The following is a 25,982-nucleotide window of genomic DNA, read 5'->3' on the forward strand; positions in this document are numbered from 1 at the left end:
ATCCACTAGTTATCAACTGTTTTTAGCTTCTAGAAGTCATCTTGTGTTCTCAAAAAAAGAAAAAAAAAAGTAAATACTCAGGTGGAAAAATTCTATTTGTAACTGCACACTATCAAAAGAAGTTGTTGTTGTGGTTGTTATTGTTGTTTGTTTATGAGACAGGAATACATGTATCCCACACTGGCCTTAAACTTTCAGAGTAGCTGAGAATGAGCTTGAGTTCCTGCTTCTGTCTCATGGAGTTTCAGGTGGGCGCTTATGAACTTATGTGGTCCTGGGGATCAAACCCAGGGCTTCATGCAGGCTAGGCAAGCATTCCAACTGATCTGCATTCCCAGCCCTGCAAACTAGGAAAAATATTTAAAAGGTGATTTGTAGGAGGCATGTTTATTCAAGGGGATTAGTAAGTCTCACTTTCCAGGATACAAGAAACACAGTGTGGTGCACTGTGCTGTACAGACATTTGCAGCTACATAGTAATGCGTAGATGGTACTTCACGTCATTCTGTATTTTTTTCATGCTCTGTCCCAAAGAAAGACATAAACCTAACAGGTTTCATTCTTACAATTCTGTGAAAGAGGTTTAAAAAGAGTATTGTTATTTCTGTAATTTTCCAGTGAAATATGATATCTGATAGTTTGTCTTCAAGGTGCAGTTGAATTCTGGCATAGACAAAGATGGAAAAGAATACCTATTTAATAGCACTTACTTTTATTTGAGAGTTTAATTAAAAGTTGGGAGTTACCATTTCTGGCTGTGTGTGTGTGTGTGTGTGTGTGTGTGTGTGTACATGCATATTCACAAGTACATGTTTATGTGGTATGTGCATGTGTGTATGTGAGCAGGCAAGCATGTGTATGTTTGTGCATGTGGGGGCCATAGGTGGATACTGGGTCTCTCTCAACCCCTTTCTACTCTTTTTCTTTCGAGACAAGGATTCTCACTAAACTAGGGTCTCTTGCTGAGCCTGGAGTTCACTAGTTGACTAGGCTGGCTGGCCATTATGACCCTGGGAACTGTGCCTGCTTCCAAAGCCCTGAGATTTCCCTGCTGCCTGGCCTCTTTTTATATAGTGCTGGGGATGCACACTCAGGTCATCGTGTTTGTATAGCAGGAACTCTACCAACTGCACCATCTCCTCAGCCCTACAGTTTCTAGTTTTTTTTTTCTAGGATAAAATACTTTATATCTGTATGAAAGAAAATCACTCAATAAAAATAGTGCTACATTAAAGTTTTTCACTTAATAAAAATTGGAACAAAAAGAGTTAGAGAATGTGCTGGATAGTTTTATGTGAACTTGACACAAGCTAAAGTCATCTGAGAGGAGGGAACTTCAATTGAGAAAATGACTCCATAATATCTGGCTGTAGGGCATTTTCTTAACTAGTGATTGACAGTGGTGGGCCCAGCCCATTGTGGGTGGTGCCATCCCTGGGCAGGTGGGCCTGGGTTCTATAAGAAAGCAGGCTGAGCAAGCCATGAAGATCAAGCCAGTAAGCAGCACCCCTCCATGGCCTCTGCTTCAGCTCCTGCTTCCAGATTCCTGCCCTGCTTGGTTCCTGTCCTGACTTCCTTTGATGATGAACATTGATTTGGAAGTGTAAATTGAGTAAGTCTTTCCTCCCCAAGTTCCTTTGGTCATGGTGTTTCATCACAGCAACAGTAACTCTAACAAAGACAGAGGGTGAAGGAGATTAAGGTTGAATACATTCTGGCCTCTGAACACTGCTTTACAATGGAGGAGGCACATCTCTTCTGCTTATTGTAGAGGAGTTTCATGTTTGGTGGGAAAATGCATTTCTTTAGATTTTTTTTATCTATCATTTTATTAAGGAGTCTAGATAGTTAAAAATCCTTAGTTTGTCTACAGAATCAACTAACCTGGACTCATAGGGGCTCAGAGAGACTGAAGCAACAATCAGGGAACCTACATGGGACTGCCCTAGGCCCTCTACATATAAGTGACAGTTGTGTAGCTTGGTCTTCTTGTGGGACTCCTGCCTGTGGGAGAAGAAGTTGTATCTGACTCTTTTGCTGACTTTTGGAACCCTTTTTCCTTATACTGGGCTGCCCTGTCCAGCCTTAATATGAGGGGAGGCGCCTAGTCTTACTGAAACTTGATATGCCATGTTTTGTTGATATCCATGGGAGGCCTGCCCTTTTCTGAAGAGAAATGGAGGAGTGGTGGATGGGGGGAAAGCAGAGGGGAGGTGGGAGAGACTGGGAGGAGAGGAGGGTGGAGAAACTGTGGTCAAGATGTAAAGTAACAATAATAATGACAATAATAAATCCTCAATAGGAAATTTCTAGGTTGTTGAAACATAATGACATATATACATTTCAACATATCAAATTTAGGCTAATTTCCTATCAAGTGGAACTTACTTTTTAACTTTTATTGGGTCAGCTAAATGATATATGTATTCATGCTTATAAGAAAGGACTTGGAGATTAATTATCCTGCTTTAAATGATTACAAGGGACTATAGTTTTTGTATGTTTGCTTTCATGAGGGTTTTCCATGGCCCATTTGATGGTAGCTTTTAGTTTGAAATGAGGAATATAGCCACAGTCTGTCTTTATGGAAAATGTGCTTTGCTTTACAATGATCCTCTTCATATGTGGTTTTCAGGAATGCATTGTGGCAGAAAGCTGATATTCTCTGTGCCCTTTAAAAAGGTCTCCCAGTGTAGCTAGAATTTCCTTTGTATATGCAGTTTAATAGCATGGCCAGCAGAGGGTGATGAAGTACAATGAAAATGTGCTCTGTTGACTATGTTGCTGTATTTGAAAAATGTTTTGCTTTTTTTTAATTTGAAGATTATTAATTTGAATTTTTGTGTACTCCAAAACAGCAGTGTAATATTTTTCTTTGTCAAACTCTGTTTTATATGCAGAAGACACACTATAAATACCTTGATGCCTGATTTAGGAATAGGGATTTCACAGGGAGTGAGTCAGTATCTTTTTTTCTTAGAGAGTCTATGATTGTTGGCATCAATGTGATAGGATTCACATTCACATTCAGTAGAGCCTCTTAAATATTATTAATAAAGAAATATTCATTTAATTTAAGAATACCCTTTGTCTTTGGGCAAAGATACATTTGATTGTAGCAATGGCCAATAGAAGTTGTGTGTGTGTGTGTGTGTGTGTGTGTGTATGTGTGTGACACTGGTAATATAGTAGGTGTGTGTGTGTGTGTGTGTGTGTGTGTGTGTGTGTGTGTGTATGTATGTATGTATGTATGTGTGTGACACTGGTAATATAGTAGGTATTTTTCTCCATGGTTGTTGAGTGTTTGAAATGAGCCCAGTGGCTGAACTTTGCATTCTGTGCTTAGTCTTGGCCAAAAGACTGAAAACCAGTGAATTTTACATTCTAACAGATTTAAATGGCTGTAATGTGATTAGCGGTCACTGTGATGGACATTGCAGTTCTAGATCTGGGTCGTTTGAACCGTTGTAGAAGCTGTCCTGTATGGAGAACTGCTGACATGTTCTCTGTTCAGTGGGAAGTGTGGTGGCCTGAGTCTAAGATTAGGCTCTGTGATAAGGGCTAGTCAGCCAATGGGGACCTTTTGTCTACTTCTGTGCTGCTCCTGGACACACTTTTTGTTGATGATAACCCATGAGCAACATGAGTTGCTTTTCACAGGTCAGTCTCTGTCTTCTGAGGACCTCTCACTGACAAAAAAGTCAGCCCTTTCCACCAATTTGTTTGGGTAGAACAACTAGTATGGAATAAGTCCAAATACTTTGATATCTGAATATACTTTTGATGGTCTCTTATTCAGCTCTTGATATAAGTGTACTATAATAACAAGTAGTGAAAAACTGCATTCCATAATCATAAACTCCCTTTGCTCCTCATCAGTTCCCAATATGAATGTGTTGAGTATCATTCTTAGATATTCACCAATGCAGGCCAAGTAGCAGCACTTACTTTCCCCCTGCTGTGCCTCATGCTCTTTCTGGAAACCAGAGAGTCTTACTTCTACGGGTTTGTTTCTCATCTGCAGTTGTTTTTATGTTTGTCATCTTTGTGTTAATGCTATAGTGCTTCAAGTGCTTGGCATTGAACCGAGTCCTAAGTACCTGCTGGGAATGTCCTCTACTGTTGGTGAGCTATAGCAATACATGCTGCCATGAACATTACGTGTGTGTGTATGTGTGCAGGTGGAGGCCAGAAGTCAGTGTTTATTTTCTTCCTCAATTTTACAGGATCAAAAATCACCTTGGAGACAAAATAAAATGGCCATATTGCTTCAAGCAGTGTACCTTTTAAATGATTTCTGAGATTTTGGTACCCTCATAGCTTCTTTTTCTTCAAGATTACTTGCTGTCTTAGTCGCTGTTCAATTGCTAGGAAACACACCATGACCAAGGAAATTCTTATAAAAGAAAGTGTTCAGTTGGGGGCTTGCTTACAGTTTTGGAAGTTAAGTCCATTATCATCATGGTGGGGAGCACACACATATGGTGCTGGAGCAGTAACTGAGAGCTGCATCCTGACCTGCAGAGGGTTGGTACGTGTATGCACATACCTGGGCCTGGGTCTGGCATGGGCTTTTGAAACCTCAAATCCCACCCCTAGTGACACACTTACTCCAATAAGGCCACACCTCCTAATCCTTCTAATCCTTTCAAATAATACCACTCCCTGGTAGCTAAGCACTCAAAAATATGGCTTTTGGGGGCCATTCTTATTCAAACCACCATACCCAGGCAATTCTTGTTTTACATTTCCATATATATTTCATAATTAGTTCATTCTGTTTTCCATATATAACTCTGTTGAGAGTTTTGATTAGAAATGGTTTAAATAAATATAACAATTTAGAAAGAATTGATGTTTTTATAATATAGAATTGTACCAGGAATACTCCATAAGTAATGGTGTCCATTTTTATAGTTATGTAGTGATATCTTGTGGTTGTAATTTATATTCCCTAATGTCTATTGGTTGCATCTTTTCATGTGTGTATTAAACACTGCATGTCTTCTCAGAGACATGCCTATTCCACTCACCCAGGATACAATGATGAGATAAGTGTTTCTAACAAGAGAGAGCTCGTGGGAGGCGCAAAGGAGTCACTGAGTCTAACAGCTCTGGGATCTAGATGGGCAAATGCTAGATGTTCTTTTATCACATTTCAAGACCCAGAAACAATTCTGCATAGCATGGAGTACTTCTCGCTAGCTCTCCACCCACCTTGTGAGTTATCCTTTCTTTTTCAGTTGAGTCATTTTCCTAGTCTGTCTTTTTCAGAAGCGTTTTTTGGAGTCCAGTGGCCTATTTCATCTGCACTATCTCTCAGTCCAAGGCAGTAATGATTTGCTGATAAAATTTCTCAAAAATCGTATAGATATCTTGTGCGTTTCTTTTGAGTTCAAACTATTAGAAGTCACATTTAATCTCTCTTAGAGATATGTCATTTTCACCGTTGAGTCTTGGCTAAGAACACTCAAGAGAAAACCTCAGTGGCTTCTAGGGCATCTGTTGCCTGACAGGATCTGTGAAGCACACACTTTATCTTTTGAAAGGGCTTTGCGTGTGAATACATAGTGTCACCTGATGACTACTTTTGATCTTTTCAATCTTACCAAAAAGTTTTACACTTGCAAGTCTGCCTTTCTCTCTAGACAGTGCTCAAATCTTTCTTGAATGCCTTGTCTTAATTTACGGACTTTTGCTGGTATGAGAAACTGAGAATGAAAATTGTTTGTTTGTAAAGGCTACAAGCCCTATGTTGGGAATGTTTTTAGCATGTGCTTGCTGGAACTAGAAACCTTTCTTATTTTACTTTTTTTTCCCCCCATCCTTTCTGCTTCAGCTAAAATAAGTTAGTTGCCATTTTAGTACTTACCTGGAATTTTCTTTAGTGTAATATTAAACAAACTTATTAAAGATACTTTCTTATTTTCTGTATTAAGGTGATATTTGGCAAACTTTTTGTCTTTAAACCATGTGGATTGGCTTTTTGTTCTATGTCAAAATATTTTCTTCCATGTCTTTCCAGTCTTCTTCATGATAGTGCATAGGTCCTTTTATCATCTGCCAGGTGCCTGTCCTAATTTTGGACTGGATGCTTTAGGTTTTAGTTAATGAACTGCTAGGAACCAGAATATGTCTTATGGGTATATTATGACCCATCTTAGCAATTAAAAGGACAATGATTTTATTGCTTTGCCTATGTGTTAGCTGGATTCAATGAGGCCATTCTCCATGTTTTGATCTGGCCTGCACTGATCTGGGGACTAGACAGAGCTGTAATGTTGAAAATAGTTGCATCCTTCTTTGGCGTCTTGGTGGGTGGGGTGTTGGTTGTGGGTAGTTGGATGGTTGGCAGGCCGTACTCACCTCTGAAGACTGGGATCATTTTACTATGCTGAGCCAGAGTTTTCCTTGAATTAATGTGACTTTTCCATATGGTCTTAACTGTGGCAGTCTTTTTTCTCCAGTAGGGTATTCAGACTTCTCATATGGCTGGACAGCATCTCCAGTTATGTAACAAAGAATTCTCCAGGGCCACCCTAAGGCTTTCTCCTAGCACTAGTGGAGTGTCAGTTTGGTGCATTTTAGTAAGTAAAATGAATCACAAACCCAGCTCAGACATAGTGTAGAGGGGCTATACAAAGACATGAAAACCAAGTAGTGTGAGTTACCCCATCTTGGGATACTACGACTTCCATGTCTATCACAGATAACAAGGACATAACAATTTAGTTACTAAGCCACCATGAACTTGGTTTAGGGTTATGGTTTTGAAACTGTGTTATGTTTGTTCATGTGTGTGCTGGTATGCACACACTGTGCCTGTGTGTGGAGGTGAGTGGTTGATATCAAATGTCTTCTTGTGCATGTATGTATAGTTATTTTTTTTTTTAATTTTTTGTGAAGGCAGGGTCTCTCATTGAACCTGGAACCCTAGAGCTCACCAACTCAGCTAGACTGGCTGGTCAGTGAGCACAGGGTAGCTGCTGGTCTCCATCCCCTAGCTCTGGAGTGACAAAGTGTCCCACTGCTGAGGATCTGAATTCAGATCCTCACTCTTGCACAATAGTCTGTCTCTCCAGCTACATTTATTACAATATGTTTTGGAAATCATTCTCTCTCTCTCATACACACACACACACACACACACACACACACACACACACACACACTGCTGAGTCCTATGTATATATGCTTAGGACTGATCACTTGAGATTGGATAACCTATGAGAGGCTTCCCTGGAGAAGACAGATTCTCCATCTCTCAGAAGCCATTAACTGTGGCTCTTCATGGAGGGCTGGGGCCTGTGAGGTTCCTCCCGTGACTTGTGAGGTTAGGGATCCTGGAGGAGAACCTATTGCTGCCCCTTTCCTAAAGGTGTGCAATTACTAACTGCATTTATACACTTACCCTTATACCCGCAGATCTGGGGTGTAAGGATCTCAGGAGTGGGGCGAAGCTCTCACCTCTCAGCACATGGAGACCACTCCATAAATCCACAGCTGGTCAAAATGCAGTGCACAACTGCAGCGCAGTTCCTAACTCCATTGACTCAGCCACAACACAACCTCTCACGCGCAGGGAACATCACGAAAGAGGGGCTGGGAGACTGTAAGAGGCAGAGGACTGCAATGTCTTCTGTCTGTAGCACAGCAGCTGCTCCTGGAACTCAGCATGCACATGACCATACCTGCTCAGTCTTTTCTCAAGACCACGGGTCTCCATCTTAGCTTTTGGTTTCTTGGTGAGACTGACTTTGATTTCCTCTTCACGGTAGTTAGACTGTACTGTTTTTAGCTATCTCAAATCAAAACAAACATCAAGACAGGACTTCGGTTTCCATCCTTTTCACACATCTGCATCTTCATTCTAGGCAAAGGTCCCTCCCTGCCTCCCTCCCTTTCTCCCTCCCTCCCTCCCTTCTTTCTTTTTTGAGGCAGTGTCTCTCTTCTAGTTAGCTTCATCGGTCAACTTGATACAGTGCAGAAATACCTGAGGGAGTCTCAGTGGGGTTATTGTCTGGATCAGATTGGCCTGTAGGCAAATCTATGAGGCTTTTCTTGACTGCTAATTGATGGAGGAGGGCCCAGCTTTCTGGTTCGTACCATCCCCAGGCAGGGCGTTTTGGACTGTATAAGAAAGTGAGGATTAGAAACTAGGGAGCAAACCAGTAAGCAGTGTGATCCTCTGCAGTCGGTCCTGCCTGCAGGTGTCTACCTTGAGTTCCCTCAAAGATGGACTGTGACCTGCAAGTGTGAGATGAAGTCAGTTCCCTCCCCAGATTGCTTTTGGCTGTGGTGTTTATCACAGCCACAGAAAGACACTAGAACAATCTCACTCTAACTGAGACTGAGCTGGGAGTTTGTAGCCCATGCTAGCCTTAAATTCATGGTGATTTTCTTGCGTTAGCTTTTTGAGTTCTGAGATTACAGGCATATCCACCATGCCCTGGTATCTATGTAATCTAGAATAGCATTTTCATTGCTATATTAAAAATTACATCAGTTTCTAGTTTTTTTCTTTTTTTGGAATTCATATTATCCCAGTGTTAAAACTATATATTTTTAAATGATTTATTTATTCTTATTTTGTGTGCATTGGTGTTTTGCTTGCATGTATGTGTATGAATATGTCAGATTGCCTGGAACTGGAGTTATAGACAGTTGTGAACTGCCATGTGGGTGCTGGGAATTGAACCCTCTGGAAGAACAGCCAGTGCTCTTAACCACTGAGCCATCTCACCAGCCCCAAAACTATATTCTTTTAATTGCTATAACTTTCTCCTAATTTTGAAATCCAAAGTTTCATGCCTTGAGCTTTGCTAGCTTTTCTCCAGATTGCTTTAATTATATAGAATCTTTTTAGGTTCTGTGTAGATTTTAGAATTATATTTTATATTTCTATAAAAACAGCCATCAAAGTTTTGATGTGTATTGCTTTGAGTAGTATAAATGTTTTTTTTTTTATTTTTTTTATTTTTCGAGACAGGGTTTCTCTGTGTAGATTTGCGCCTTTCCTAGGACTCACTTGGTAGCCCAGGCTGGCCTCGAACTCACAGAGATCCGCCTGGCTCTGCCTCCCAAGTGCTGGGATTAAAGGCGTGCGCCACCACGGCCTGGCTGTATAAATGTTTTAACAGCATCAATCTTTCAAGCTCATGAACATGGAATATATTTTTATTTATTTATGCCTTTTTTTTTCATTTTTTTGAGACAGGGTAGCTTTGGTGACTGTCCTGGATCTCTCTCTGTAGCCCAGACTGGCCTCAAACTCACAGAGCTCTGCCTGACTCTGCCTCCCGAGTGCTGGGATTAGGCGTGTGCCACTGCCGTCTGTCTTATTTGTGCCTTTTATCAGTGTTATATAGGTCTGGCACATATCTATTTGGTCACATTAATTTCTAGATACTTCTAGATAATTTCTAGGTAATAACATCTTGATACTGTTATAAGCAAATTTCCCTCCCCCGATTGCTGCTGCACGCATAGCCCACATTATTCTTTAGCTCGTTGCATGGCCCAGGCTGTTCTTGAACTTGTGCTGCTCCTGCCCCTCCTGCCTCACACATGATACGGATTTTGCAGGCTGTGTATTTCCAGGAAGGTTTCCATTTTATCTAGGTTATCCATTGTGGTGGCATACAACTCTTGACAGTATTCTCTGGAAAACTTTTTCGTTTCTGATAAACTGCTTGTAGCGTCTCCTCTATAATGTCTCATCTTACCTGAGTCCCCCACCCTTTTACATTAGTACCTGTACCTGAAAGTTTGCCCTTCTGGTGATCTTTTCAGAAAATTAACTCTTGGTGTTACTGATTTTTCTTAATCCTTATTTTTTAACTTCTGCTATAATCTGAATATTTTCTCCTGTCTGTAGGCTTTGGGTTAAGTTTTTGTCTGAGTTCTGAAGGTGTAAATTTAGGTTGTTGACTGGGTTTTTCTTCATTGTTTAGACTCGAGTAGCTGGAACTTTTCTCCTCAGCATTGCTCTCACTTCATCTTGTCCATTTTATTATGTTGTAATTTTTCAATTGTTTCAGTGCTTTCTAAATTTCTTGCTTATTTATTCTTTGATCCATTGGTTAAAGTGTGTGCTGTTTAGTTTCCCAGTTTTGCATTAGTATGGCCATTTTGTGACGTGCTTTCTAATGGTTTATAGTTCCTTTGTTAATTTTTTCTTTTATTGCTTTTCTTTGTGATTTGATTGTTTTTGGTTGTTGCAGTATGCTTTGATTGTTTGTCTTTATATATTTTATATTTACTACATTAAAAAATTATGTTACCATGCAACTTGAATAAATCATGTTCTAGTTAATATGTTACAGTAGTCCGTCTAACCACAGTTTTACTTTCCACAGTCTTGGCTACTTATAGTGAACTGTAGTATGGGAATAGTATTTGGAGAATTCTATTTTTTTTCAGAGATAACCATCCATTTTTTTTTATATTGTGTAGTGATCTAGGTAGTATGATGAAATCTTGTGGCATTTGCTCCATCCCAACATGGATCTCTTTGTTCTGAACATCTGTGGTGTGTTTGATATGCCATAGTTCTTTAGTAGTTGTGGCTCTTAGTGCATACAGATTTAGTACTTGAAGGCATCCACTGGGAAGGGCTTGGAAGGAACGTGTGTATTTTGAGTTTGTGATAACAACTTTGACTGCATACAAGAATTCTTTACTCTTATTCCCTCCACACATTTTTATTAATGTTCCAGTTTTCACCTTCTTACATTATCTATCATTAACAAATGACTGTAGTTTGTAGTTATTTTTAAGATTAATTTGCTAACATTACATTAATGGACTAATCTTTATTTGCCTGTGTAATTGTCTTTACTGGTGAGCTTTACACTTAAATGCTTATTCATGTTGCTAATTAGTTTCCTTTTGACTGGGGAAATCCCTCCTGCATTTCTTTTAAGCCAGCTTTAGTGACAGTGCACTCCTCCAGCTTGTGACTCTGTCTGGGAAAGGCTTTGTCTTTCAGAGAGGAAAGCTTTGCAGGCCATAATATTCATGGTAGTCCATTTTTTCTCTTTCAGTCCTTTGAATATATCATCCTACTTGCTCCTGGCTTGTCAGGGTTCTTCAGAGAAGTCTCCTGGAAGTCTTGTGGCGGCTCCTCTGTATATTAGTTACTTTGCTCTTTTTTTTTTTTTTTTTTTTTTTTTTAATCTCAAAGCCCTCTTTTGACAGTGTGATTCATAATGTGTTGCAGCATAGCTCTCTTTTCATTTGGTTTGTTTGGAATTCTTCAAGCTACATAAATCTGGATGTCCTTTTGTTAGCAGATTCTTGTAAGCAGTCTTGCTGCCCCTTTCTGCTTTTTCTTTTTCAATACAACAATGCACGATGGTCAGCTTGATGATACTTTGCAGTCCCTTATGCTTCCTTTACTGCTTCCACCCCCATTCCTTTTTAGTTTTGCTTCTCAAACTGGATAATTTCAAATGTGCTGATTTTGGAGTTACTAATTCTTTTCTGTGTACTTCTTAATGGATGACGTTGAGGCCCTCTAGTTAATTAAAAAGAAACATTACTTATTTATTTATTTATTGTGTGTGTCTCTCTCTCTCTGTGTAGGTACGTGTGTGTGTGTGTGTGTGTGTGTGTATGTGGATATCTGTGTGTTTGAAGGCCAGAAGAGGGTGTTGGATCTTTTGGAGCTGGAGTTGAGGGGTGTTTGTGGGACCTTTGGCTCATTGTGTGAGTGATGGGATACAAATGCGAGTCCTTGTGATGGAGCAGCTAGTGCTTTTAACTGCTGAGCTATCTATGAGCTATCCAGCCCTCTCTCTAGTTCAGTTTTTAGTTCAGTTATTATATTCTTTAGTCCCCATTTTTGTTTTTTCTTTAAAATATTTCACATCCAGTTATTTAAATTTTCATGCTCAAATTTTCCAAGCCTGTTGACCATTTTGGTGATACTTATTATGTATTTTTGACAGATTTTTTTTGAATCTCATTCCATAAATCAAGCTGACCTAGAACTCATTTTGTAGTCTAGGCTAGCCTCAAACTCAAGATAATCCTCTTGCCTCTGCCTACGGGGTGCTGGGATTAACAGGTATGAGGCACCATACTGGCTGCAGGTCATTCTTAGACTTCTGTTTCTTTAGTGCTCGTTTCAGGAGATTGATTTCTTCCTTTGTCTGGGCCATCATACACAATCCTTAACACTTTGTGTTGGTTTCTATGTATTTGGAAAACAATCCTCACTCCAGTCTCTGGACTTTCTTTGTACAATGGGAGACCTTTAAGAATTGCCTGGAGCAGAGATTCTGGGGCCTTTGCAAACCTTTTCTGTGGGTGTGCCCTCTGCCTTTTATGTGCCAACTCCTGAGGATTATTTCCTTGGTTTTTCTTATTCTCATGAGCTTGGAACCTCTCATTTGCACTGGTGCTGCTCCTGTACTCTGGGTCCTCTGGAGCCCTAGCACCAGGGCCCAGCTCTGGGTCCTCTGGAGCAATAGCACCGTGGCCCAACTCTGTCTTTTTCTTTTGTCTTCCCTTGTGCAGCTAGGTTCTACTTGACCCCGTCAAAACATCACAACAGGTTAAACAAGTCCCTTGAGAAGCTCCTGAAAAGGTTTGAAGATCAGACATATTCTTTTCTTCTCTTTCCCTTCCAGTGGAGTCTTGAACCAGAGAAAGTGATTCTGTCTTTGAATGCATACCAATCTAAGGCAATAGCCTTTGTTCTTAGTAGCCCAGTCATCTGGAGAATTCTGGTCTTGTCAGTGCCTACATCATCCTTGGGCATCCATCTACAAGACCAGAGTGTTAGGTGTGTGTCCCAGCTCTTTCCTTCCCTGAGAGAAACAGAGTTTGGATGAATTAGTTATTCTGTGCTGAGCTAATGGGATGCCCTGACTACTGACTGCATGAGTCCATGCTGTGTGTGTTCTACCAGTTCCCAACCTGACACTCTTTAAGAGCTCAGATTCAGGTGAGACTGGAATCAAATCAAAATCAAATCTTCCAGGTGGCACCTGGGAAATCAGTAGGGTGGTGTGCAGCCTTTCTCATTCCTCCTCACCCTGGGTGAAGCTGGGAGCTGGAGATCCCATCTGCCATCACATGGAGTTCTGTTGGGAGGAGGAATTATGTAAGAAAATGGTACAGATGTCCCCTTCTACCTGCTTTAATGATGTGCCTGCACCCTTGCCTTTGGGTTAGGAGCCTCTTGTCCGGTGCCTCGATGGCTCACACTGGGAATTGGTTCATGAATTGAGAAAGGAAGCTCTGCAGATCCCCACTTTACCATCTTGGTGGCATTACTTCTCGTAGAAAGTTTCTTTTGTGGGGAACATTTAATTATCTTCCTTTGGGTTTTAAATCCCATTACATGAAACATTGCCTAGCTTTTTATCAGTACAAGGCAAACCTACATTTCACTTGTATTTGGAATACTTTGAAAGGTTAAATATTTTAGCTCTAAGAAAAAGTAAAAGGGAAAATATGTATATTCTCTAGTTTTAATAGTAGTAAAAAACATGTCAGGAAAGGTTACTAAGATTCTGTAGGTGGAGTTCCTCTGTGTCTTGGCAGTTGCTCCCAAATAACCACAAGACACTTATTATTAATTATAAATGCTTGGCCAATAGCTCAGACTTATTACTAACTAGCTCTTACAACTTAAATTAACCCATTTCTGTTCATCTACATTCTGCCATATGGCATGACCTCTCATCTTTCATCTTGCACCTCCTCTTTCCTCTCCATGTCTTCATGGAGACTCCTCTGATTCCTCCCTTCTTCCTCTCTGCATTCTCTCTACCCCCCAAATCCTGCCTAGCTATTGGCCAATCAGCTTTATTAACAATGAGAGCAATACATTTTCCCAGTATACAGAAGGATTATTTCACAGCAAGATAATAATTTTTTCTTCCTGTTAACTTTGAAATTAACCCACCCCTTTACTAATTGGGCACATGTACAACCATACATTATTTTGCTATGACCGTGTCCTATGTACCAGTTGTATACTATGCAGTCATCAGGACCAGGTATTCTGTGTGGCAGCAGCACTTGTTATGCACAAAGAGACCTGTAGGGTTGGCTTTCCTCCTACTCACTGTCACACTGTTCACTCTGACCACTAGTTCAGTCACTGTAAATTTGAGGCTGTCTTTGTACATACCTAAGAGTTCAAGTTAGTTGTATTTCCAGTTGAAGACAGCTTCATGGTGTGGAATAAAACTTCTGTGCCTGGTATTCCTTATACCAGCCAGATTTTAGCAACGGTATTGACCTCCTCCCAAAGCTGGCTTCTGCATGTCTCTGCTGTCCTTGGCCTTTGTTGGGGGCCTGTTTTAGGAACCTCTTACTGAGTTTAGTTTTGGATATGTTGAATTGGAGGTAGTGGTGTTCAGTTTGTATTTGTGATCGAGTTGGAGGCTAAGAGTAATTAGAACCAGGGTTGCAGATTTGGTAAGCAAAGCCCTTAGCTGTTTGAAATACCAATTTATTGATTGGATTGATCAGGAAAAACAGAAAACATTAAAATAATTGAGGTTAAATGCAGAAGTCTAGGATCATCACATTTATATGGTGGGAAGAGAGAGAAAAGCTACTGAAGGGTAGGTTGAAGAACAGGTCTGAAGGGTAAAATGAGTGAAAGTCATCTTGTAGTTACTTGAAAAATAAATGACAAGTTGGGGTAGGGATCTTTTCAGATTTATTGTGAAGGGAAAACAGTTACTTGGTATCTAGGAGCAGGTACATGTGAATTAATAGTCTGTCCTTTTATAATGCTCCTGTGCAATAAATAGATAAATGTTTCAGGGCTTCCTTTTTATTAATATTTTCTGTGAGAAGTACTTTTAATATTTAACCATTTTTCAATTTTTAACTAGAGCTCTTTTTATGATTGTTTAATCAATTCTCAAAAAAGAACAGGCCATTGCTTAGCATGTCAGGTGTATCCTCTTATAAACCAAATTTTAAATGCTTGTACAAGTTCAGTCATGTTGACTAATGAAGTTATCCTCAAATTATTGCCTGCCTGTTTTTCTCTTTGCTTTTAACTATTTTATTTACACAGCTGAGAGGCTGTATAGACATATAAAAAATCAGTGGTTTTCTTCAATACAACTTGTTTAGATATTAAGCTTTGCTTCATAATGAACCCAAAGGATGCTATTTTGTTAGTCTTATTTTACCCTAACCCCTACATTACTTTAGTACTGTCTTTTTGATCTAGTGGTTTGCCTTTTTGGGCATTCATTTTAAATTTGCCTTGTTTATTTATTGTGTTTGGGTATGTGTGAGGGTGTGTGTGTCACAGTATACACATGGAAGTTAGAGGAGAACTTTGTGTAACTGGGTCTCTTTCCACCTTTGTGTGGGTTCTGGGACTCAAACTCAGACATGCCCCTACATTGATGGCAGCAAGCATATTTTCTGCTCAGCTGTCCCTTTGGTCATTTTCACATATTCTTATGGCTTGAAGCTTGTGAAGGAAAGAAATTCTAATATAGTTTATGGTTGAATATTAGTTATTTGAACTAAATATATGGATGTCCTCCCAACTTACCTTTGGGAACTAGGTTCTGAGAAACTGTAGGTTTATTCATCCTTATGTATGCTCTTTGTTCTGTACTCCCATGCTGATGACAAAGTTCAATGAATTGTTTATTTCTAGGCTTTTCTTTTTAATATAATTTTCAGAGTGTTTTCAAATGTAGTAATTATAGCTGCCAAACCAAGAATGGTAGAGTGTTTATGCTTACTCATCAGTTTCTGTTTCCTCTGTCTGAAGCTGTTGCTTAGGCCATAGGTATTAAATCATGTATGGAAAACTGTGGCCTAATGTGTAATATTAGAAAACAGTGTTTTATAGGATATTTCATAGTAGAGAAGAGCCTTTTGGTAACATCTATTAAAAGAACTTCCCTTTTCTAGACTTAAAACATATATTGATGTGTTTGGGTGTTTGGTCTACATGCATCTCTGTGTAACAAGTGTGTGACCTGCTGTACATGGATGCCAGAGGAGGGCAGATGATCCCCTGGAACTGAATTAGAGGTGATTGTGAGCTGCCATGTGGGTTCTGGGAATTGTCCTTGGAACAGCATCCAGTGCTCTTAATTACTGAGCCATTTCTCCAGCCCTAGAAACTTACAGCGTTTTGCCTGAATTAACAATAGTTATTTTTAAATTAATAGCTTGTGGGTTCTGTGGTTTCTAATATGGTTTCAAATTAATTGAAACTTCAAGCAATTGGAAGTTTTGTTATTTTATATATTCTAAGGTTTCATTTTGAATGTAACAAAATTTGCTAACCTAAAGACAATGCTTCTTTAAGAATGTACATTTCATTTTCTCTTTCCTTAACACTTGGGAAAAGGAAAGGAAAAGAAATGATTAAAATACATGTGGTTAGAATCTCACTTGAAAATAGTATTTGTTTTTAAGGAAATATATGGCCTTTATGTGACATTTTACTTATCATTTAATGTAAGTGAAATAAAATATGAGAAGTACAAATGGTTATTCATTTGTTACATGAATGTTTTTCTTCTGTTGAGTGAATCAACATTAATATGAACTATCATCTCATTTATAATGGTAGGCAATGCTAGCTTTGGGTATTCTCTGTCTTCTGAGTTCTCCATAGTTTAACAGTTACTATTTTGGTGTCTCAGTAGAGAACAGTGCACTGAAAAGCTTCGAACGAGGTCCCATTCCATGAGTCCAACTTATCGAGAAGACAGACAACATATTCCTTCAAAGATCTGCGTAAGATCAGATTTTTACTTCTATTGGTTCTATGTTTTTAAAAAGAATCCCACAGTTTGTTTCAAATTGTTAAAGTTCCAATTAGTATTTAAAGTCTGAAGTTAAAAAATGAAGTGTGCAAGTTCTGGTGGATGTTATTGATGTCCAAAAGAGCATTGTGATTCTGCTTGCTCACTGATGCTGAACAATACTGGCCAGCCTATCATTTCTCCTGAGCACCAGAAAGTGATGCTGAAACATCCTATTTTTCATTCATTTTCTCCTTTACTCAGTTCAGTAATTGAGTGATTAGATTCCTAGTGATCATAAAATTAAGAAGTGAATTAATTTATAGTGATGAAATAAATGCTTTTTAAACTAAAGATAAACTGTTTATATATTCAGATACAAATGCCTCTCAAATCAGTGTGCTTATCATAGACTGATTTGAATAAACTGTGTAAAGGGAGAAAATGTTCTTGTGTGTAGTCATTATTACCTAATGCTGGCTGTCTTGGGTTATGTGACTTTGAGTTACAAGGAAAATCATAAGTTCACAAAAAGGCACATAAAAGGAAGGGGCCACCAGTGGAAGTCATCTCAAATTGTTAAAGGTAGAAAGAATAGAAACTCCTTGTTTAATTGAACAGGGGAAATCAGTAGAGTGTCAGACAGTGCTTGTTTTCATTGCTGTGTTTCAGTGTAAATGTCATGGGTAGATCCGCCCAGTGTTTAGCAGCCAGGTGCTCCCAAAGCGGAAGCATGTCCTGGCAATAGAGCCTAGCTCAGAAGAAAGTGTCAGGTCTGTAAAAACAGTTGTTACTCTATTCGGCTGCACCTACAGCTGTCAGATCATTGGTCATTTCTCTGCATAGCTCCTAGGCTGTCTTTAGTTGATTAGTTTTAATGTGGTTGATAAATGTGTAATACTATGAATTATACAGGAGGAAAGTAGAATCACATAATTGCATTTTCATGATGCAAGTCTCGAGTTTATTTCTCTTTTTATACAGTGTATTAGTGAGAATTAATTTAAGAACAAAGAGTTTCTTGGCCATCAACACAAAACTTCTCTGTTAACTAATTTTAAGGAGAGTAAATAATTCATCTTTTTAAGTTCCCCCCTGCTTTCAAGCTACTGTGGTACACCACAATTAAAACTCTTTGTGGAAGAAGCTTAAAGAGAAGAGTCTGGATTAATTTTTGAAAAATTCTTTTGATTTTTTTTGAAATCTGGTTACTTTGTGAATATATTGTTAAGGCATCTCATTGCCTTAAGCATCTGTACTAAACAGTCATTAGTTAGAGACTAGTTTAGTTGTCCTCTGTGGGCAAGACCACATCACCAAGTAAGTACACAAACACTCGTTACTTTGAATGACTTATATTTTGTCTTGTTTTCTTTTCTTGCTCTTATTCCCCCTCCCCCATTTTTCCTTCCTCCTTTCTCCTTTGTTTCTTCCATTGTTCCCTCTTTAATTTATTTTTCTCCTTTCTTCTAACCTTGTTTAATTTTGTATTTCAGGAAATTCATTCAAAAAAGTCTCCAATTTCTTTGGATGAGAGTGACATTGATGCTCGCCTGAATAGTTGGAATCTTGGGGTAAAACCAGTTTTTTTTTTTTAATATGCATATCAATGTGGCAGAGTCATACTGTGTATAGAAAATATCTTAACTAATTTAACTCTATTCAGTGAACATCGGTTATTAAACATTTATTACTGTTTTGGCCCTGAAAGAATTTTAAGTAAAGAGAATATTCCAAAGAAATGTAAAGTGTCCTTGGCCAACTTTCTTGTTGATGAAATAAGTCAGGCACATAAAATAGCTAAATAGTAATTGAAGATGATATATCACAAAAATACCAAACTAAATTATACACAAAGTAGAGTAGGGTTGCATGTCACTTAGCATCCTACATTCCATATCATCGGTGATTTCCTCGCTGTGTGTACATGAACCTAGATTGTGTAGGTTAACCACTGAGTGTCACCCTCATGACCTTATCAAGAGAGGTGTAGTAAAGCAAGATGTATGAGGGCACTGATGGCTTAATAGGACAACTTAAAAAAAAAGTCTTTGTTTTCTTTCCTTCCTTCCTTTTTTTTGTAAAGAGGTGAATGAAAGGTATGGTGCCTGTGATATCACTTTACTGATGAGAATTTTTCAGTGCTATAATATGGAAGCATCATTTTACAAGTGCTTTGTTGTTCATGATGTTGTTATGTGGCTTGTGAATGTGCTGTGGTAGAGGGCAAAGAAGAGAATAAGAACATGTAGAAAGTCATTCAGATTAAAAAAAAAAGAAAAACTCAAGGAAGCTTCATGAATGAATTGCCATGATGGACAGAGATTTTCATGTACAAATGTCACCATGGACATAGGTTTCTTTCCCAGGTTCTTGGTTTAGTAGATAAAGAATTTAAGAATTGACCCAGAAGGGAATTTGAGGATGATTAATTGGAGTCCAAGAGGGAAAAGGAGCCCTGAATGATAGGCAAGGCAAGCTGGAGATCTTGGCAGCTACCGTGGGTGGGTAAGGAGTAGGGCTCGCTTTACCTAGAAGTTAGGAAGGGGACAGGTCTGCAGCGACAGTCTGTGAGCAGCTGCCTTGTAGGGCCATGTCATTTATAAAGAGCCACTTACTCCAGGGGATGTCTGCATACTGGTGTTTATGTGCCCAGACGGCACCTGTGAAACAGAGGTGTCGGAGGACTCCTTGACATTCCTTTTCTGCCTGATGGCCCTTCTCACAAAGGTGGAAGTGTTTGCAGAGGTGGGCAGGAGGAATTTAAGGCAACAATAAATGTGAAAAAGCTTTGTTGGTGTAAGTGAACCAAACTGGTTGTATGGGATTGTTCCTAGTTATTATTACCTAAGGATTGGGTAGTTAGTGTTGATAGGCTGGACTGTATTAGGTGTGAAGTTGAGACTTTACTGTTTTCATTTTCTCTTTGAGACAGTCTCATTATGTGGCTTTGGCTGGCCTAGAACTCACTGTGTAGCTGAGGCTGGTCTCAAACTCCTGGGTAACCTTTCTGCCTCTGCATGGCAAGTGTTGAGATAAAGGTGTGCCCTGTCATGCTGGCTGAGAAGCTTCCTTTTGGATTTCAGGTTATAACAAGGCCTGGAGGTTTTCTCTCTCCTTTCATATTCTATTTTTCATATACACTGTTCATTTGCTTTGAGGACATTAAAAAGGATTTCAAATGATTTTCATTATGCTTTTGCCACTTAAGAATTTATATCCCAGCACTGTAAGAATAAAAAGAATTTAAAATTTTAAAGATATGAAAATCAGAGGAATGAAGTTGTCACAAAATGTTAGCACAGAGATTAACATTGTTATACAGGTGAGGCCCTGAAATCTCTCTGAAAATCTAAAATCTAAATATTCTCCAAATGGAATCTTTGAGTATCACTGGCACTCAAAATATTTAAGAATTTAGAACATTTTGAATTTTTGATTTTTGGATTAGATGTACTCTGTTGATAAAGTTTATGAAAATATTCCAAATTTGAAACACTTCTGATTCTCTACACACCACCTAAGAGATATTTGACCTGACTAATCTTTCTTTTCTTCTATATGACTTTATAACATTCAAAATTTAAATAAAATTGGATAAATTCTATGTGACTTACAGCTTTGAATTTTATCTAAGTTTATAAGCATTACTTTTTCTTTTGTATATGGAGTCTAAAATTGAAGTATTCTGCTTTTACTGGAAAGCCAAGTTGCTCTCAGTTTGTTGCTAATATGAGTTCTTGACCAGAATTGTTGTATTTGTATTTTGTTACTTAGGTTACACTAAAATTTAGGTATCATTCAGAAGATTTGTAGCAGTTTCAGCCAGCTAACAAATTGTTCATTTCTCACTCATCCTAGTCTTTAACAAAATGCTTTAGGCAAATTTTGTTAATGACATTATGAAGGCTATACTAGATGTGAGTAAACACAAAGAAAGCAGACTGATTACCCATTATGTGTTGAGATTGCAGCATGTGTTAGTGTGGCTGCTGCTAAATGGGAAGGGCAGGAAGGAAAAGCTGTGGAAGAGTAAAGGATGTTCAGTGACTGACCTCAGTAAAGGACTGAGAAATGGAAATATTGACTTGGCCACTTAATTGACTATCAGGTAGAGGAACTTATTTTAAAACTTAATTTTGTTTTAGACTGGCCAAATTTGAAGAGATGGTAAGATTAATTATAGAATTAAAGGCTTGAGCTCATGAAATTCAAAGGCTGCAGGCACCTTTTGGACTTACTGTAGTGGAGCTGGTGCCAAGAGGCAAGAGCAGCTTTCTACTTTCTCTACTTTCTAGCTTTCTCTACTTCCCGGGACTCCAGAGAATAATGGGGCGGATGGAGATGGAGAGAGGAGGGTGTCTGTCCTGGATGGACAGTTAGAAGGGTGGAAACAAGATGTGAAATGAAGGCAACGTGGCTCTCCTATTAATTTTGGGAACAGGCTAGTTACAGAGAAAGGATAAGTGGAATTGTTGGGCAGGAATACAGTAAGCCCGAAGGAGAACATGTCATGTTTGAAGGTGCAGGGGATGTTGCTGTTGGAGGGAAGTCCTGTTGCCAGCATGGGAGAGCACAGGAAACTCCACAGAAGGACAGATGGCCTCTGCTAGAGAGCAACATCAAAGAAGGAAATGAAATCGTGGTGCTTTTCTTTTCAACTCGCCTTTGCCCTGAGCCTTTTGGAGCTTTGGATGCACATTTCTTAGTACCTTCCTTTCTTCGTGATTATTTAACTGTCCAGAAAATGAAATCTTTCACATGAGAAATTTTTTTAAATATCAAAAATATTTTAATGTAATGCTTTAAAACTAGTCCTGCTTGAGAATTTGTTTTACCGTTTTGTTATTTAACAGATTTACAAATCCTATAACATAGAAAAGCTTTACATTCTTATAGACTTATACTGCATCTGCATTAACCAGGCTAACCTGTATCTCTTGATCAGAGTGGAATAAACTCTAACGTTAGTAAAAAGCTTGGGGTTTGTTTTCATTTCATCATTCAGTTTCATCTGTGGGTGTCTGGATATCTTTGTTTCTTTGTTCTCTGAAGGAGCAGCTTGCAGCTAGAGTTGATCTGTGCTGTGAGGTAAGGCTACGTTCTTGACATGGCCACCATTATCAGTACCTTCTTCATTCTGATGCTGGACTTGTTCTAGAATTTGGATTTTCTAGAATTTGTTAAATACATTTTTTTCTCAAAATATGCTTTCTTTTTTCAGGAATGTGTTAATTTTTTCTAGTGTATACTTGAAGTCAAGATTTTTTTTTAAAGTAGTAATGAAAGTTTTATCTCTCATTTAAAAAATATTTCACCTTTCAGCCATTAGTTTTTTGCAGTGACTGCTTAGTTCTTCCTTGACTGTTATCTAGTATAATGTTTGTATAACCTCATCGTAAGTTCTTGACATTCTCTCTTCTGCCTGGGCAGTGTATTGGTGATGCTCTCCATGGAGTTCTGTTTGAGTTTTTATTGACCTTTTCATTTCTAAGTTTGCCTTTCAGAGTTCATATCTCCTTTCTGATTTCTTGTCCATGCTGTTAAATTTCTGCCCTGATCTTTAAGTTACTTCTGTACTTCATCATCTGTTTATTTGAATCCTCATTGAGGTTGCTCATTCTTCACATTAGCTTTGAGTTGTTAAGCATTCCATCCATTCCAACATCTTTGGATCCAGTTATTAAAAATCCGTGAACTTCTAGGGGAATCAGGCTCCTTTATTTTTTTCATCTGACTTACACTTCTGAGTTTTTGCTTGTACATCTGTGGGATGGATAGGTCTTCTAGTTTTAATTAAAGGTCTTATTAATGAGCATCCTTTTAGTTCCCAGTACCACTCAGAGAGGAGAAAACAAACTGTCATCATAGCAACAGCATCCAAATAAAGCAGATATAGAAATACAAATAAAGTCAGATAAAGCAAGCTGCTTCATCATTACAGGTGGTTATGAGCTACACCGTGGCTGCTAGGAATTGAACCCAGGTCCTTTGGAAGAGCAGCTAGTGCTCTTAATTGCTGAACCAACTCTTTAGCTCCAATAAATATTTTCTTACGTGTTTCTAGAATGTGTTTATGAATTTTCTTTTATAAGTCGAGTAACTGTAACAACCAATGGCAGTTACTATCATAAACAAATTAGGAGGTACTCTCATCCCTTTTCCTGTTTTCTATGGATAGAAGTACATGGGACCATTACAATGCTGACAGAATGAAAAGATTCCACTACATGAAGGTTTTGAATTGTAGCACCAAAATCATGGTCATTACTGTTTGTTTAAAAGAAAAATAACTCTTTGTAGGAAGATCAATTTTACCTTAAAATGTATTAGTTACTTTTACATTGTGATTGAACTGATAATATTTGAGACCATTCATTCAGATTTGTCTTTCTCCTGTTTCCTCTCATTTCTTTCAGGCTTTCTCTTCTTTGTCCTTTGTGTACCCTCCCTCCAGTAATCTCACTGAAGGGATTGAGAAAGTGCCTGGCATTGGTTCATAGAGCACCTTGAGCTGCGATAGTGTTCACCACAGGCCACATCAGTTCAGCTACTTCATACAATTTTATCTTGGCAATCTAATACTTTTCCATTTATGACAGAAACTCATTTTCATCTTATGTCTTAATCTTAGGGAGAAACCAAGTTGAACATGTCGGTATATTGGACTTCTCTTTTTTTCCTGTGATATTTCTTACATGAATAAAAATATCAGATTTTGTGAGTAGGACAAGTCATCTTAATGAGAATTCTAGGGGCATTTATACAAAAAATTTAACATTTTGGGAAGATTAATTTCCCTGAAAGTTTAAAACTGTCTGGAAATATGTACTCACAATATTAAGATCATTTCTATGTGGAAAAATATGAGTGATTGTTTTCCTAACATTTTATGTTTTCTAATTTTTATATTAAATAGTTTTTACTCATAAAAGCAAACACAGCCATAAAAATATTTATAGCACTTTCCCAAGCCTGCATTTGGGAAGTGAAACTATATTCAGAGTTTTATTTGAGAAACTAACATTAATTTCTTTTAAAAGTGAGTATAAACTTGCGTTTCACTCCACAATGAAATAATAACCTCTTGCAGCCTAACTCCTATAACTGATAACTCTAGACAGAGTATGGAGGCAGCCGCCTGGGGATGCTGAAAAGTAAACAAAGCAGGCCAATGGGAGAGGAGCACAGGCATGGCTGATGCAGCAGGCTGTTTCCTTGGTGCCTGTCTGCGTATTTGCTTTTCTTTAACTCCCAGCTTTGGCTCCAGGGTAGGCAAAATCGGGGACTTGTGGAGTAGGCTTAGATGGTTAAAATCCACAGAAAAACCCATCTTTTCAGCTAGAGGTCTAGGAAATAGATAAGAAAAGCCAGTGGGAATGCTGCCTTCCTTCCTCCCTCCCTCCTCCTCCCTTCTTCACTCCCTCCTTCCTTCCTTTCTTTTCCTAGCCTTATCCCTAGTCCAGCCTAAAACCCTGTTGTGGTGCAGTGGCAGTGAATGGGGCCTGTCTGTCAGTACAAAGCCAGGGAGCAGTACCTCTGTTGCACAAAGAAGACTGCCATGCAGGTTACATATATTTCCCTTGTATTTTCTCTCATCACTTGGCTCCGGAGTGTTCAATCAATGGGGCTGTATGATATTCTAAGTGACACAGACTTTGAGGGAGCTCAGCATTTTGGCCTATGGAACTGAAAAGGAAATGTTCAGTGCTAATGTGTGGGGTGATCTGAGAAAGCGGGGAGATGTGTGTGTGTGTGTGTGTGTGTGTGTGTGTGTGTGTGTGTGTGTGTGTATAAAACAACACACATGTTGACCTTTTGCCATGGTGCCTTTATTAGGAATACATTCAGAAATATCATAGTACAATTTTAGAGAATTGAATTATAACTCAAACTGTTGCTGTAGTCCTAGATGGTACATCTGTGATAGCTTTGTAGGGACCTGAACAATAGAAGTGGGCTCAGAACTGTTTTCTGCGGAAGGGGTAATAGAACTAATAGTGGCTCTAAAACCTGCTAGTTGTCCACTGAGAAACAAACCATCCTTGTCCCCATTTTTGAGTCTTACAACCTGACTATAATGGTTGTAATTATAACCCCTCAGATAGAGAAATCAAATTCGAGACCAATAACAGAAATGGTGTGGGCTAGAGCCACTCAGTAGCTAGAGCTATTGACCAGTATCCATATAGCTCTTGATTAGTAACTGAGAGAAGAGAGAGGACTCCAATCTTCTTAGTCACACCTACTAGCTAAAGTAGGTCTCCATGGAAAATTAACAGCATGGAATGATTATGACATAAAAGAAGGTAGAGGAGTCTTATCCCTTGAATTAGCAGCATTATAAACTGTAGAGACTTGCTCTCTTGCTAAGCAGCACAATTAATAAGAAATATTAACAATATCTGCAAATCATCCTAAGGACACAGAGCAAATGATTACACGTGTATTCAAGAAAACCAATTATAGCTTGTTAAGAACAGCAAAACTCTGTGGCACTTAGGCCATGACTTACTATCGTTCTCTCTTGTCACTCTAGCTCAGCATTATAGAAGTCACATCCTCACTGGGTGTGACCAAGAAGGTAGTAATTCTCTCTCTTCCCTTCCCTCAATTTCCATTCTGGAGATATTGTATGTCTTAGGGAACGGTATGCTGCCAGCATTTTGTAGCCATTTGAAGTCTTAGTTAAAAGGGTAAGCTTCTGGTGAATGTAGCTGAGTGATGGGGTGTGGATGCCTTTCTTCACTCAGTCCCCATTTGTAGAACATAGCCTTCAATTCATAGTGCAGACTGCATATCAAGGGTGGCAAGCCAAGAAGACCAGAGGTACTGTATCTACATGGTGCCCATAATGGCCCAGAGATCTAGTCCAGGGCCCAGGCAGTCCAGAACAGTGAGGTCAGTTTGCACCAAGGACTCAGTGTGTTGGAAACTGTGTAGAGAAGATCAAGCCTAACCAGGCCCAAGGAAACAATGGAGATTTTGATGGTAAACTGAACTAAATATCCAGTTTAGCAGAAATACAAGGAATGGAAACATCTAAACAGAGACAGCCCTGCTAAAACCAATAGCATCCAAAGCTGATTATGTGTATGACCAGTATTGTACCCATTGAAGAGTGACACCAAGTCTTTACACTGTGAGTTAAACAAACTACACAAAAATAGTCCGACTAAGCTATGAAATTATTAAATAAATATGAAATAGTTAAACAAGTAAGCAACA

General features: G+C 38.8%; 1 protein-coding gene across 10 annotated transcripts in view; it reads left to right on the forward strand.

The window, feature by feature from the left end:
• Positions 1-25,982, forward strand: part of Cep112 (centrosomal protein 112) — a 432,181-nt gene that overhangs the window by 24,662 nt on the left and 381,537 nt on the right. For 8 of the 10 annotated variants that reach the window (XM_076543620.1, XM_076543621.1, XM_042283013.2 and 5 more), the window contains exons 5-6: positions 16,653-16,746; positions 18,251-18,328. In XM_076543620.1, coding sequence (XP_076399735.1) covers positions 16,653-16,746; positions 18,251-18,328 — 172 coding nt within the window. The remainder of the gene's footprint in view (positions 1-16,652; positions 16,747-18,250; positions 18,329-25,982) is intronic. The other 2 variants (XM_076543622.1, XM_076543625.1) reach the window with 1 other exon arrangement.

This window comes from Peromyscus maniculatus, chromosome 8 (assembly GCF_049852395.1).
Source record: "Peromyscus maniculatus bairdii isolate BWxNUB_F1_BW_parent chromosome 8, HU_Pman_BW_mat_3.1, whole genome shotgun sequence".
In the NCBI taxonomy this organism is placed as follows: Eukaryota; Metazoa; Chordata; class Mammalia; order Rodentia; family Cricetidae; genus Peromyscus; species Peromyscus maniculatus.